Source organism: Pelophylax lessonae (assembly GCF_965119305.1).
Source record: "Pelophylax lessonae genome assembly, chromosome: 3".
Classification (NCBI taxonomy): Eukaryota; Metazoa; Chordata; class Amphibia; order Anura; family Ranidae; genus Pelophylax; species Pelophylax lessonae.
Window position 1 is genome coordinate 628735340 of NC_138770.1, and position 14648 is coordinate 628749987.

Below are 14648 nucleotides of genomic sequence, written 5' to 3' on the forward strand. Positions count from 1 at the left end.
GAAAACACCCAACCAGTTGCTTGCCTAAGCCCCGTACACACGCACAGATTGTTGGCCAACTGATCGGCCAACTTTTGTCCAGTGTTTGTTGGTTGAAATGTGCTCTAGACTTGCACTGGACTTTTGTTGGCCAACAAAAACCAACTTCAGAAGTGATGTCATGTGATGGTTGACTTTCCGTGTGTTTTTTCTGATTTTTGTCTGCCGAAATCTGTACTGACTGAGGAACAATCGGCCGTTCTTTGTTGGCCAACAAATATTTTATAGCATGCACACCAGATTTTTTTTGGCCGGAAATTTGCAGTTGGTTGTCGGAAGCATCATACTAACAAGCCTACAATCAGCAGATCGGACGTTGGCCAACAATCTGTGCGTGTGTACGGGGCTTTACACCTCAGCAAAACAGTCACAGCCTCTCTCTGTGCCACATTCAACTTCAAACTAGCCACACCTGAGCAAGTGAGCCCCCCCACCATAGATTGAATAGGGTCCAACTCTGAGTTTCTCCAGTCACTGAGCTAAAGATGATTTTTGGCCAAGAGGAGGGACACTGTATGGCCAAAATATGTGGAGACCCTTCCAAATTGAGCTCAGGAAGGTGAAGGGTATGGTTAATGCTACAGTACACAAACATATTTTAAAAAATTGGGTGCTTCCAACCTAATGACCACAGTATGGGGGATGGTCCTTTTTTTTTTCTTTTCCAGCTTCATAAAGACATGGATTGAGGAGTTTGCTGGAAGGGTCTTGGGTGGCCTGCACAGAGCCCTGACCTGAACCTCACAGAAAGCCTTCAGGATGAACTGGACTGTCAACCACGAGCCATGTCTTCTTGTCTAACATCAGTACCTGACCTTACAAATGCTCTTTGGGCTAAATGGGCACAAATTTTCACAGACATGCCCCAAACTCTAGTGGAAAACCTTCACAGAAGAGTAGAGGCTATTATAACCTCACAGGAAGTGGGGAGCAATGCCATAATAGCCCATGGTTTTGGAATGGAAGGTCCACTGAGTTTATATAGGTGTGATGGTCAATGCCCTGAAACTTTTGGCAAAAGCAGCTGGTTGGTAGGTTTTTAGGCAAGTCGAGGAGGGTCAGATAGAATGGACTAGTACACTATTTACTGAAGGTGGACGTGTCCTTTACGCAAGCTGGTCATCCTATCCTGTAGCTGGTGCTAAGTTTACTCTTGTGGATGTGGGAGAAATTCTGACAAAGTTTTTCTACTTGAATCAGAAAGCGGCTGCAATAGCAGCAGGTAGTGTAAACACTAATGTGATCATTAGCAATAAAAACTGAATTTTCACTGATGAATAGAAAGATTATTCACATACATTTAGACATCTCCAGCATTTTTTTGCTTTTCCCTTGACAATGTTTGAAACTTTATTTAAAACACAGATTAACTATTGACACACTGCCCCTTAAAGATAGACCAGCAACATGAAATGCTCAGCTTGAGCACTACGAATTCATTTGTCGCTCTCTCTATTCAGGCCCTACATTGGCATGAGTGTAAGCTGAGAACTCTTAATAAGATGACCTTTGTAGCGTTTCTCGGGGGGGAAAAAACTCTGCTTTATTCCTTGGACTTGACAATGAAATATAAATTAAAGGTCTGAGCTGTTTATACATATGACATATCAGTCACATTAATTTTCTTATAGAAAATGAGACTGCTAAAAAATAAAAAAAGTCAAAAACGAAAAGGAGCCTGCATTATAAATGTTGCCATTCGATGCCCGCTAACGTCTGATTGGCTTCCTGTGCATGTCCGATCTCCTCTGTAATGCTGTGCTGCTGCCAGAGTTTCTGGATCTTCTTGAAACGCTCCTTGCAGAGGTGAAGGGGGTTTCCCCGTCTAGACAAACGCAAAACACTTCGATTAGCACAAGCATTCCCTACCGTTATACAATGGTTACCAAAAATGTAATTACAGTGTTAATACAATACCATTTTATAGCACTTTTTCGCTAGGTACAGCAAATAATTAAATGTTACTAGTCTATGTCAAACTGGTGTTTTTATTTGGTTTCTTGCAGCCTTTTCGAATTTAAACTGAACTGGGTCAAAGTTGTCCTCTCGTTGATAAAGGCTACACTTTCTTACATTGTTTTGCAGCTGTATACTTCAGAAATGTTTTATAGGTTACTGCTATAACATGAAAGCAGAAATTCAGGCAAAACAAGTTACAGCCCATTATATGATAAAAAAAAAGCTAAAGCTGCCTTTGCTGCCATCAGATGCCTTCAGTCCAGAATGACGGCAATCATCATTACACCCACTTCCTATGAGCACAGAGCGGTCATGAACTTGCCCCATGGAGCAACTTCATCATGTGGCTCAGGGTATTACTGCAGTGAGAGCGCCTTTGTTGCACCAGCAGGGTCTACCCACTGCTGTCACCAATGGCTGTGAAGTCATCAAATTGGCCAGAAGACCCTTGGAAAGTAGGTGTGTAGATCTCCAAATTTAGAAGGCTTTTGATGGACTCATGACACACAACTGGGATTAAGTTGTATATAGTAGATCAATAATTTGCCCATGCAGGGCAAAGAAAAAATATGATTTTTGACTTACCGTAAAATCCATTTCTCTGATGTTTATTGACGAACACAGTTCCTGATATTCTTAAAGAGGTTGTAAACCCCCTTTTTTTTTTCTTTTTCACCCTAAAAGACAAACACATAATGAGCTAGTATGCATCGCATACTAGCTCATTATGAAATACTTACCTTAGAACGAGCCCCCGCCGTGCCGCCCGCTTAGCTGTATGACGGGCGACATGTCCAGTCGCCCGCCTTCCGGGATCGCGGCATCCGGCCATCTGATTGGCCGGAGCAGCGGTGACGTCACTCCCGCGCACGCGCGCGGGAGCCGACGGTCGCGGCACGGAGTTCTGAAGGAACGGCACCAGCGGCCGTTCTTTCAGAGCGCATGCGCCAGTGACGTCACTGGATGCATCTAAGGTAAATATCTCCTAAACGGTACATGTTTAGGAGATATTTACAGTACCTATAGGTAAGCCTTATCATAGGCTTACCTATAGGTACAAGTGTCAGAGGAGGGTTTACTTCCTCTTTAACCATTGGTTATACTGCCCCCTACAGGAGTAAGACACGAGGCAGAAAAAAAGTCTGGCTACGCCTATGGGCAGTCCCAGGGGGTATTCTCCCTCTCTCTGCTATAGACACTCAGTTTTGTTACAAGCAGTGTCAGAGAAAATACAACTCCACAGAGGGGTGGGTGCTGTGTCCATCAATGAACATCAGTGAAATAGATTTTATGGTAAGTCAAAAATCCCATTTTCTATTTCGTTCATCGACGGATACAGCTCCTGATATGCTTAATAGGGGTGCACCGAAATTTTCAGCCGAAAATGGGCCTATCCCATTTCGGCCGAAAATGGGTTAAAGGTGGCGAAATTAATGGCCGCTGCGAGGAAGAGGGGCGCATCACAGGTTTCAAAAATGCCGTCTCTATAGCTATTAGAGTCCGCTCGCCCACCCGGTGTGTTAGTTCATACACATAGTCGTAGTAGTGACATCACTGAGAGGCGGGCCGTGGGTCAGAGGCGGGATTTTTGAAAGGAAGGACACAGGAGAAGCAGAGTTTGCCTGCCTGTGACATGGAAGTGCTGCCGTGCGGGAAGATCCAAGCATGTAAATCTCACCACAAGTAAGCAGATTGCCATTATCATTATGGGGGTGAGGGGGGGGGGACGCTAAGGGAACCAGTGTTAAGTAACACTGATGCCACTATTGCAGCACAAAGGGGTTAATTAACTGCCACTGGTCGGTCACTAATGCATCAGTGACCAGTAGCAATACATTAACCCCCTCATGCTGCATAATACAAATACCATTGGCAATTAAATTAACCACTTGCCAACCCGTCACAGTACATATACTGCGACAGGGTGGCAACTACAGGTGTACATCACTGCCTGTTTCTGGTGTATGCCCCTGTTCTACCTATTTTAAAATAATTTGGGGAAAAAAAGCCATTTTCGGTTTTCTGACTTTTCGGTTTCAGCCCAGAATTTTAATTTCGTTGCATCCCCAATTCATAACCATTGGGACGTCCCAAAGCAGTGATAAACATGAGGGGTGGGAACAGCAAAAAATTCCCAAGGCTAAAAACAGTAGCCAACCAGGCAACAGGGGCTCAACCAAAACAACTGGAGCCCACCTGAAAAAAATAATACACCCTCAAAGAGGACCAAGTCCTTTAAGCAGCAGCCTGCAAAACCTTGCGGCCAAAAGATGCATCTGCAGATGCAAACACATCTACTTTATAGGACTTTGTGAACGTAGGCACTGATGACAGGTGGCCGCCTTGCAAACCTGCATCACTGACGCCTGATGACAGAAGGCAGAGGAGGCATTGAGCCAAGTAGAGTGCGCCTTGATAGGGAAAGGAGGAACCTGACCCCTAATGGAATAGGTCTGAATCACTGTCTGTCTGATCCATCCGGGAAGGTTCGCAGAGGAAGCGGACAACCCTGTTCGAGACCTACCCGTAAGCACAAATAATGAGTCTGGCTTCCTAAAAGACTCCATAGCTGCCAGGTACACCCTAATTGCACGAACCACATCTAAGGCATGCAAGGCAATTTCCTTAGGATGTTTTGGCCTGGGACACAGGGAAGGCAACACAATGTCTTCATTCAAATGGAAATTGGAGACAACCTTAGGAAGAAATGACGGACAAGGGTGAAGAACCACCTTATCTCTGTGAACCACCAAGTAAGGTGAACCACAGTCAACACAATGTCTTCATTCCCACCTTTTAAGACCGCGTAAACAAGGGAATCTCCCGAAACTTCTCAAAAGGTAAACTTCTGGAGGACCAAAAGCACCAAATTGAGGTCCCAATGCGGCAACGGAGACCACACTGGAGGAACCAAATGCCGATCACCCTGAAGAAACACTGGAGGAACCAAATGGCGAACACCCGAAGAAAGGTACGCACCAGGGAGTGTGTGGCCAAGGGTCATTGAAAGAAGACCGCCAAAGCCGACACCTGGTCTTTGATGGTACTCAAGGCCAATTTCTGATCAAACCCCCGTTGAAGGAAAGTCAAGATCCGAGCCACCGAGAAGGAGCGAGGATGAATCCCAAGATACTCACACCACGCAATGTACGACTTCAACGTATGATTGCAGATCTTCCTAGAAGTAGATTTCCTAGCTTTAAACAGCATTGGATTCACAGATTCAGACTAACCCCTATCCTTCAGTACCTGGCTTTCAACAGCCAAGCCGTCAAAGCCAGCGACTAAAGCAGGATGGAGGATTGGTCCTTGGGACAGCAGATCCTCCCTGAGAGGAAGATTCCAAGGAACGTCGGCGACCAGCCGCACCAGATCAGGGTGCCAAGCCTGGCAAGGCCAGTCCGGGGCCACTAAGATGAAGAAGAAGTCTTGGCAGAAGCTTGAGAGGAGGGAAGGAGTAAATTTAGACAATACTGACCCCCCCCACTGGGCCACCAGTGCATCTGTGGCGTCCACCAGAGGAACCCGTGACTGAGCCACAAACCTCTGCACCTATCTGTTGAGTCGAGACGCCAACAGATCCTCCTGGGGGATGCCCCACCAGAGACACAACTGTCGAAACACCTCCGGCGGCGGCCGAATCAGATCCAGGATCTGATGAGACTGATTAATGCTGTCGGTGCATCGATGGGTGGTTGGGACCCGGAGGGCCCCGCAGCCTCAGAGAGGGGATCAGGTTGGGAGATGTGCTCCATGAGTCACCAGGGGAACCCCACAAAAAGGTGTAAAAACACTGCAAGGGATATTCCCCACCGCGCCGGCAGCACCACCCAGTTGCCAGGCACAGAGCACCAAGTGATCCTCAGCAGAGAGGGAGAGAACCCCACCAGACTCACGACCCCTCAGAAACCAGGCACCGTAGCCACCACGAGAATCTGCACTGCACGAGCGGCGATCAGGAAGTAAAAGGATCCAGGAGTCAGCACCAGGGGATTAGGAGGGGCTCCCACCACCAAAATCACCGCCCACAGGGCTCCACTGTCATGGCCTTTCAATGGCAAACCACTAGAAAATGGCCACCGGACTACACAAACATGGCCGTCGTGCATAAAAAACAGGCTACAACAAAATGGCGGCCTGCGCAGCATTAAGAGGCCTCAGGGACAGAGCCAGGCAGGGCGGGGGGGCCCTGGCAGGGGCCCCCACCAGGTACAAGCCCCCCCCCGCACAGTCGAGCGTCTGGTCGACACAGCTCCCATCCCTAGAGGTGGACCAGACCACCCAAATAGCCAAGGGGGGGGGGTCTGATGGGAAGGAGAGGAACCAGAGGGTCCGACTGTCCCAAGGAGGGGCCCACTTCCACCCAAAAACCCTCCAGGGGAGAGGGGGCAGCTACTCACCATGCCAAGAACCTAGCGGGCACCGCGCCAGACACAACCCCTCTCCATCGCAATAGGGGGGCTGTCGGCCAGGAGGAACGCTGCGACTCAGGCCGTGACCCAGTCGTATGCGACCTCGCAAGGTGCTTAACCCGTCCAGTGGGGCTATGTCACGGCCGACCTAGCGCGGAGCTGAGGTCTGCGTGCGCTCGCTGGCAAGACTGAGGTGACCACTGGATCTAGATTATCCAGCCCGTCGCCCAGTCCGGCAGTTGATTGTAGATCTAACAGGAAAAATCCAGGAGAAAAATGTTCTAGCCAAAAAGAAAAAAATTTGCCGATATTTTCGGACATTAAAACATTTTTTTTTTTTTTTTAATGTCTACAGGTACTGTGGTGGAGGAATCTGGGGGTCTGAAAGACCCCAAACCACTCCTCTGCACTTAAAAGCATTCAAAATGGCTGTTTTGAATGCTGTAAGTTTTTTTAATTCTGCGCCACCAGTACCCAGAAGTGATGTCATGACATCACTTCCGGGTACGCGGCGGCGCCAAATTCAAAGAAATGGAGATCCGGGTCAGACGGCGGCGGTGAAGGTAGGATTCCCGGGTCTCCCGGTGGGACAGGAGACCCGGGCGATCCGTGGAAGGCGGCTCGAGGGGGGGCGTCCCCTCCCGCTCCTTGGAATTACAGCCGAGCGGCTTCTCAGCCGCATCGGTTTTCATTACAAGACAGCAGACCGTCGGCTATGGACGCCGGTACCGGGGTGAGTCCTCTAGCTGCAGGCATTACCCCGGTACAAGCACTTTCCCGAAATAGCCGCAATATCGGTAAATCAAAAGCCGATTCCGATATATCGGGGAAAGTGCAGATCGGCCCCCGAAATATCGGTGTTAGCGATAATCGGTCGATCTCTAAAATATACCCTGTCCATCGCTGTCGGCCAGGAGGGACCCTGCAACTCGGGTCAAAACCTGGTCGTATGTGACCTCGTGTGTTTAACTCGCAGGCCAGCCTGGGTTGACCACTGGATCTAGATTATCCAGCCCGTCGCCCAGTCCGGCAGTTGATTGTAGATCTCACAGGAAAAATCCTGGAAAATTTCTATCAAAAAAGAAAAACAATTTGCCAGGACCAGAGATCCCAGCAAGGAACTAGGTCCTGACTAGGCAGAAAAAAAAAAAACTGAGTACCTATAGCAGGCAGAAGGAGTATATCCCCTGCGACTGCCCATACACGTAGCCAGATTATTTTTCTGCCTAGTGTCTTACTCCTATAGGGGGCAGTATAAACCAATGGTTATGAAGATCAGGAGTGGTGTTTGTCAACAAACGAATAAGACATGGTAATTTAAGCTTAAAGTGATTGTAAAGTGTTATTTTTTTTTTTTTAAAAAAAAGAGAAACATGTTATACTTACCTGCTCTCTGCAGTTGGGTTTGCATAGGGCAGCCTAGATCCTCCTCTTCTCGGGTCTCTCATTGCTGCTCATGGCCCCTCCCTCCTGTCGAGTGCCCCCACAGCAAGCAGCTTGCTATGGAGGCACCCGAGCTGCAGCTCCGTGTGTCCATTCAGACTCGGAGCTTCAATTCGGCCCCACCCCCTCTCTCTCCTGATTGGCTAACTGACTTTGACAGCTGCGGGAGCCAAATGGCGACTCGGCTGTGTCTCAGCCAATTAAGAGGGAGAGTCCCAGGCAGTGGAGGGACTTGTGGACATTGTTGGACAGAGATTGGGCACAGGTAAGTATTAGGGGGTGCTGGGAAGGCTGCTACACACAGGCGGCTTTTTATCCTAACGCATAAAGATAAAAAACCTTCAGCTTTTAAAACTCCTTTAATATCAGCAGATTCTGTTGGTTCCTCACTCCCACATCTCTGTTTGGCTGTTGGCCATAGGGAAAGAAAGCCCTGTTTAAGCTCCAACCCGACTAGTAGGAGTTAACATAAGGCTATAGACGCCTTTTCCAGTCCTCAAATGACAATACTAGGCCAATCAATTCCAGTTTGCTCCCAGTTGGCTGATCAGAGCAGAGAGGGAAGCAAAAAAATGCTACGGGCTCTCTACAAAACAACTCGCACAGCCTACATATGTGGACCCATCTGGGCTGTTGGTTTAAACTGCCATGTTCCCTCTGGTGCTTAGTAGGTGTCAACAGAGTACCACAATCTGCTCATTATAGTGACAGATGCTAGGTGCTAAAGGAAATAAACTGTATTACAGAGTGTACACATCTGTGTGTTTCACCCAGATATCCAACATGATGCCAAAGCTAGCAATATATGATGCAGATGGAGATATTACAATACAGATAAAAACAAAGTTCCAGCATGAAGTTTACACAATCTTTGTTTGCTAATTTATGAACAATATCCACAGTGGTGTACAGTGAAATAACATTAAACATACCGGAGTCCTTGGTCTGTCTCTCCATAGTCGTCAAGATATGGAGGAGCGTAGAAGCAGCCCTTTGTTTTCCCAGCCAAGAAGAGGACCTGACATTCTCTAACTCTGTACAGAGACCATAAAAGAAAATCAATTAATCAAAATAGTACATTATGCTTGTTGACATGAACCTTTATTTAGGTACAATGCCAACCTATTTTACAGCACTGGAACATGAGAAAGCACAGATATCAACCAAATTCATATAACCAAGGTGACTAAGAGCAGTTCAGCATTACAAGGCTGGGGAGGCCACAGAAACTGCAAGAAAACAAACATAGTTTTCATTGAGCAGCCACATCGTGTGTGCCTTAAAGAACAAACGGGTTAATTTACTAAAACTGGAGAAGGAAAATCTGGTGCAGCTCTGCATGGTAGCCAATCCGCTTCTAACTTCAGCTTAAAGCGGAGTTCCGGCCACAAAATCGACATATTGATTTTGTGGCCATCCGCTTCCTTTTTGTCACCTGAAAAAGAAACGGATAGTTACGATTTTTTTTTTTTACTTACCTTGTTATTGTTGAAAATTATACTCCCCTTTCTTCCACTTCTTCCCTCTGCGCCGAAGCCCGCGCCGTCTCTTTCCGGCTTGCAATGACTCCTGGGAGCGGAACGTCATTGCTCCCAGGAATCAATGCGCCGGCACCGGCCCTGCTCGTCACTTCCAATGCAGCGCCGCGCCGGAAGTGACGAGCGGGGCCGGTGCAGTGCATCGTGGGACCGAAGAGGACGGAAGAGGACACAGAAGAGGATCGCGCTGGCTTCAGCTGCCCACACCTGAGATGGCAGCGCTGGAGAAGAAATCTTAAAGGTAAGTAATTCTTCTTGCAGGTAAGTGCGACCCGAGACAGTACAGAGGCTATCCATTGTGGAATGTACTAGCCCTGACTGTCCCGGGGGTATTTTTATTGAAAAAAAATTTTTGTGGCCGGAACTCCTCTTTAATTGCTTGTTTTTTTCGCTTTTACACAAAAAAAAAACAAACCTGGATGCCGATTGGTTTTTATGCAGGGCTGCACCAGATTTTGCACTTTCCATTTATATTAAATCCTCCCCAAATTCACTTTAAGTGTAAACTGCACACGCTATGGCTACGTTCACATGTGTGCGTAGCGCATCTCAGGCAGAATCATCACGATTCTGTCCACGAGCCGGCAACATTGCAAATCGCGGGACGCCTGTGGGATGCCCGTGATTTGCAATGGCACCCCAAGCGCTGTGTGATGTTGCCACGATTTCTGCCTGCCGAATTGCGGTAACATCGCACAAACAGAATCGCGGGACACAACGCCCAAAAAGGTACAGGAGCTTCTTTTGGGCGTCATGCGTCCTGCGATTCTGTTTGCGCGATGTTACCGCGATTCAGCAGGCGGAAATCGTGGCAACATCACACAGCATTTGGAGTGCCATTGCAAATCACAGGCATCGCACAGGTGTCCCGCGATTTGCAATGATTCCAGATCGCGGGCAGAATCGCAGTGATTCTGCCCGTGATCTGCTACGCCCACATATGAACGTAGCCTAACCCTCTACTTTGTAAAATGTGACCATGCAAAAAAAAAAAAAAAAGACATTTTAAGCAAGTGTTACTGACCTGAGGAAGATTCCCATTCCGGATCCACAGGTATACGTGTGTGCAGTGCAGGCCCCTACATCATCCCCTTCAAGCTCAGTCTGACAGCAGTAACTTTGAGAGCACAGCATGGCTCCACATACCAGGCACAAAGTGGGGGCTCTGCTCTTATCCCCCCCTGACTTGGGACATCTGGAATCAAAACATTGATGAGTCAGTTTGATATTTATTTCAGTAATCACAGCAGACAATCAATAAACCCGACTGGAAGGCGTACTGCTACATTTACATAATGGGAATGACTAAACTCTTCGTTAGGCTGTAGCATCTATTTAAAGGTGTCCACACACATTTTGATATGACCATTCAATCGATCATTTAACAGAATAAAAATTTTCAAACCAAAGACCCCAATAATCGCTTGCAATCCCTGGTACCTAGACTGATCACAAATCACCACAATGGCCACCATAAAACACTAACAACAGTAAATAACCATAACAGGGCAAGAAAAAAGTGCTAAGTGCAAACTACCCACGTGAAATAAACTAATCTGAATTATCTTAAAGAGGAAGTAAACCCTCCTCTGCAAGGTGTACCTATAGGTAAGCCTATGATAAGACTTACCTATAGGTACTGTAAATATCTCCTAAACATGTACCGTTTAGGAGATATTTACCTTAAATGCAGCCAGTGATGGCCGCTGGTGCCGTTCCTTCAGAGCCCCGTGCCGTGACCGTCGGCTCCCGCGCGCATGCGCCGGAGTGACGTAATTGCGGGTCCAGCCAATTAGATGGCCGGATGCCGCGAACCCGGAAGAAGGGCGACAGAACATGCCACACATGGGAGAAGTGAGCGGTCGGCGCTTCGTTCTAAGGTAAGTATATCATAATGAGCTAGTATGTGATGCATACTAGCTCATTATGTGTTTTTCTTTCAGGTGTACTTTTTGAAAAAAAAAAAAAAAAATTGAGGTTTACAACCTCTAACTCAGACTAGCACAAGAAGAATTCCAATTTGTTACTTTGCAGCGCAATTTGCAGCTTATGTTGTTTTAGTAAATAAGCCAGTTTAAATATATTTTAAGTACATTTTTGTTTCTGAAAGCCATAGTCCATTTTTGGGACCACCTTGCTTTTTTTTTCCCCTTTACAAGTTCTTTTTATTAGGACAATGTTTCAGCCACGATTATGATTATTATTGTATTGTCAAATTCGCTGATGCTGCTAAATTTGTTCATAGCATCCAGGCTTTGCTGACCTCCACTCATGAAGGGGTTAAACAAGTCCTTTACTTACGAGAAATTGGATGCTTGATTGATGAGACTGCTGTAGTCCTCCGGGAGGTTTATCAATTTATTAGACTCTCGTGGAAAGCTATCAGGAACGATAGAACCATTAATGGACAGGATAAAAAAAAAAAAGGAAAAAAGACATTAACTACTGGAACCTAATTAGACCTTCACACAAGCCTGTCCAGAATCCTCTGTACAATAATAGCAGTCTGTTACTATCAGATACTCAGCCATGTATGATTACATTGTCATAGCAGAAATATCGCTTACCTGATCGCCGTCCGTTCACCAGCTACAAATCTTCTCACCTCCTTGTGCTTGCACCAGCTTTCAACATAAAAGACAATCTCATTTAGAAAGGGAAGGTATGGGTCAGGTATACAAAGGTTGCTTGCATTCGTATTCATTTATTTTTTATTTTTTTTACTTTAAGCAGATGCTACTAAAACCCCCCCCCCCCCCAAAAAAAAAAAAACATTATACTGTATATATACATATACATATATATATATATATATATATATATATATATATATATATATATATACACACACATACACATACATACACCACAGGATATAATAGACACTCCTAGGTCTTCCAGAACAGGAGTATTATATTGTGTGCATTTTAAACTAAGGAAGGGTTAAACCCTTTTTTTTTTTTTTTTTTTGCGGTCTGTGTCCCCGATTTCTGTTCACTTCCTGTTCTAAGAATGCAATAGAAGTAAGAGAACAAACTCTAAAAAGTGACTGGGAAAAAGGTATTCCCCTCTTACACAGATTTATGCTTTATTTCCCATTCCTCTCTGTCTTTCTGACAAAGGTCAGATAGAAAAATAAATCTACCTAATGGGGACACTAACAGCAGCAGAAATCTGACACTGGTTGCAATCATTCCCTACTTTATTTAAACCTAAAGTTTTAGCTATACATACACTTCAATGAAACATTTACACAACGATAAATACAGAAATTTAAGGTGGGAAATGTAAAAACAAAAAACCCAAAGGATAAGCCAATAGAAGCACTGCTATGAAAAAAAACTTAAATTGTATCCTTTGATTAAAAAAAAAAGTAACACATATGATGAGGCACAGCAAGCAGAGCAAAGGAAGAGGCCCCCTGTGCAAGGATGACAAATTCTTCTACTGAAAACCAGGGTTGATAAAAATCAATTAAAAGAAAAAAAAGGAAAATCTGTTTTTAGTTAAATCAGATTACATTTATTTTAATAAAATGCTTTTGGAGAAAAAAAAATAATTATTCAGCATGAAATGGAGCTTAGTTATGTAGCATGAGGCTGTATATTCTGCAATGTTTACATTTTTGGTAAACTCGTTCAATGAATCCAAGCTCTGCAAGCTGAGATATCATGCACTGCATGGATGCATTCACAAAATTTCACACCAACTACCAGCAAGAATAAGTCCTTACATATAAAGATCACCTGTCATTTCAGATCCATCATGGCAGCGCCTGTTAGCAGGCATCCAATCACCTGCTGCTGCCACTCCCCTGTCCTTGTTGTGTCACTGCTGCATCACCAGCCGTCCCATTAAAGTGAATAGGACTGTCTGTGAGTCATCAGCGGGTCAGAGGAGCCGCCGCAGGACAGAGATGACAGTCGCTCTTAAAAAATTATGAAGCCTTTTTTTACTAGTGATTTAAATCAAATCCACCCTGCTGAAAACCAAGCTCCAGCCAAAAGGGTTAAAGAGTCTATCTGGTTTCCTTTTGTTGTCTCTTTAGCCCCGTACACACGTACCGATTGTCGGCCGTAAATATTCGGCCGATGACCGATCGGCCGATTGTAGGCTTGTTAGTATGATGCTTCCGACAGCGCATTTTCGGCCGAACAGAATGTGTCGTGCAAGCATTAAAATTTTTGTTGGCCAACACCAGAACGGCCGATTGTTTGCCAGTCAGTACAGAATTCGGCCGACAGACAGCAGATTAGCAAGACTGGGCATGCTCAGAAAAGAAAAAAGACAAGGAAAGTTAACCATCACATGACATCACTTCTGCAGCCGGCTGTTGGCCGACAAAATTCGTGTGCAGTCTTTTGCAGTTTTCAACAGACATGACAGCCCTGGACAAAAGACGGCCGATCGTTCGGCCGACGATCGGTACGTATTTACGAGGCTTTTCACCCATAGGAGCAATTTTCCCAATCGGGACAGGAAGCGATGAGAAATTCAGAAAAGACTGCAACCAATCATCTTTTGTTGCTGAAATGTAGAAAGTTGAGATTCCCTCCCAGGTTACTATTACAATTTTTGTTTCTTCCTCTCCAAGTGACTAAAACTGGAGAGGACCTTGATGCAACAATAAAAAATGCCAGTGACCTACCTGTTAATCAGGGCCTCTGTCACTTGGGGTTTCTCCTGAAAGATGCTCATCAGGTTGGTGGGAAGTGACAGGTAAGTACACAAGTGTTCAATCTGGCTCAGGCCACTCACTAAAATGGTTAAAAGGGAATATTTATATTTTAGAAATATTTTTCCTCCAACTCAGTTCTCACTTTAAACACAGGGCTGATATCTATTTCAGTGGAACCTTAAGGCTCCGTTCACATCTAGGCGTTTTGGAGCGTTTTTGGGGCGTTTTTCTGCTCTAGGATCAGCTCTCAAAACGCCCAACAAGACAAATCCTATTCATTTCAATGGCCCCTGTTCACATCTGAGCGTTTTGACGCTGTTTACAAAACGCCCAACGCTCCAAAAAGTACATGAGCTTCTTTTTGGGCAGATTACAGGCGTTTTCCATTGATCTCTATTCAATCTAAAAACGCCTGCACAAAAATCGCGGTAAAAATCGTGGTAAAATCGCGGTAAAAAACGCCGCAAAAATCGCGGTAAAATCGCGGTAAAAAACGCGCGAAAAACGCTACGCTCAGGTGTGAATGTAGCCTAAAGCGGAGTTCCACCCTGGGAATACTTTTTTTTAATAAAAATACCC

General features: G+C 45.6%; 1 protein-coding gene across 2 annotated transcripts in view; it reads right to left on the bottom strand.

Moving 5' to 3' along the window:
- Positions 1 to 1204: 1204 nt before the first annotated feature.
- The window catches only part of UBR2 (ubiquitin protein ligase E3 component n-recognin 2), a 180603-nt gene continuing 167159 nt past the window's right edge, over positions 1205 to 14648 (bottom strand). For both annotated transcript variants that reach the window (XM_082250166.1, XM_082250167.1), the window contains exons 42-47: positions 14040 to 14148; positions 11959 to 12015; positions 11693 to 11770; positions 10416 to 10586; positions 8786 to 8887; positions 1205 to 1864 (exon numbers count right to left, since the gene is read on the bottom strand). In XM_082250166.1, the coding sequence (XP_082106292.1) occupies positions 1723 to 1864; positions 8786 to 8887; positions 10416 to 10586; positions 11693 to 11770; positions 11959 to 12015; positions 14040 to 14148 (659 nt within the window). In that variant the 3' untranslated portion in view covers positions 1205 to 1722. The remainder of the gene's footprint in view (positions 1865 to 8785; positions 8888 to 10415; positions 10587 to 11692; positions 11771 to 11958; positions 12016 to 14039; positions 14149 to 14648) is intronic.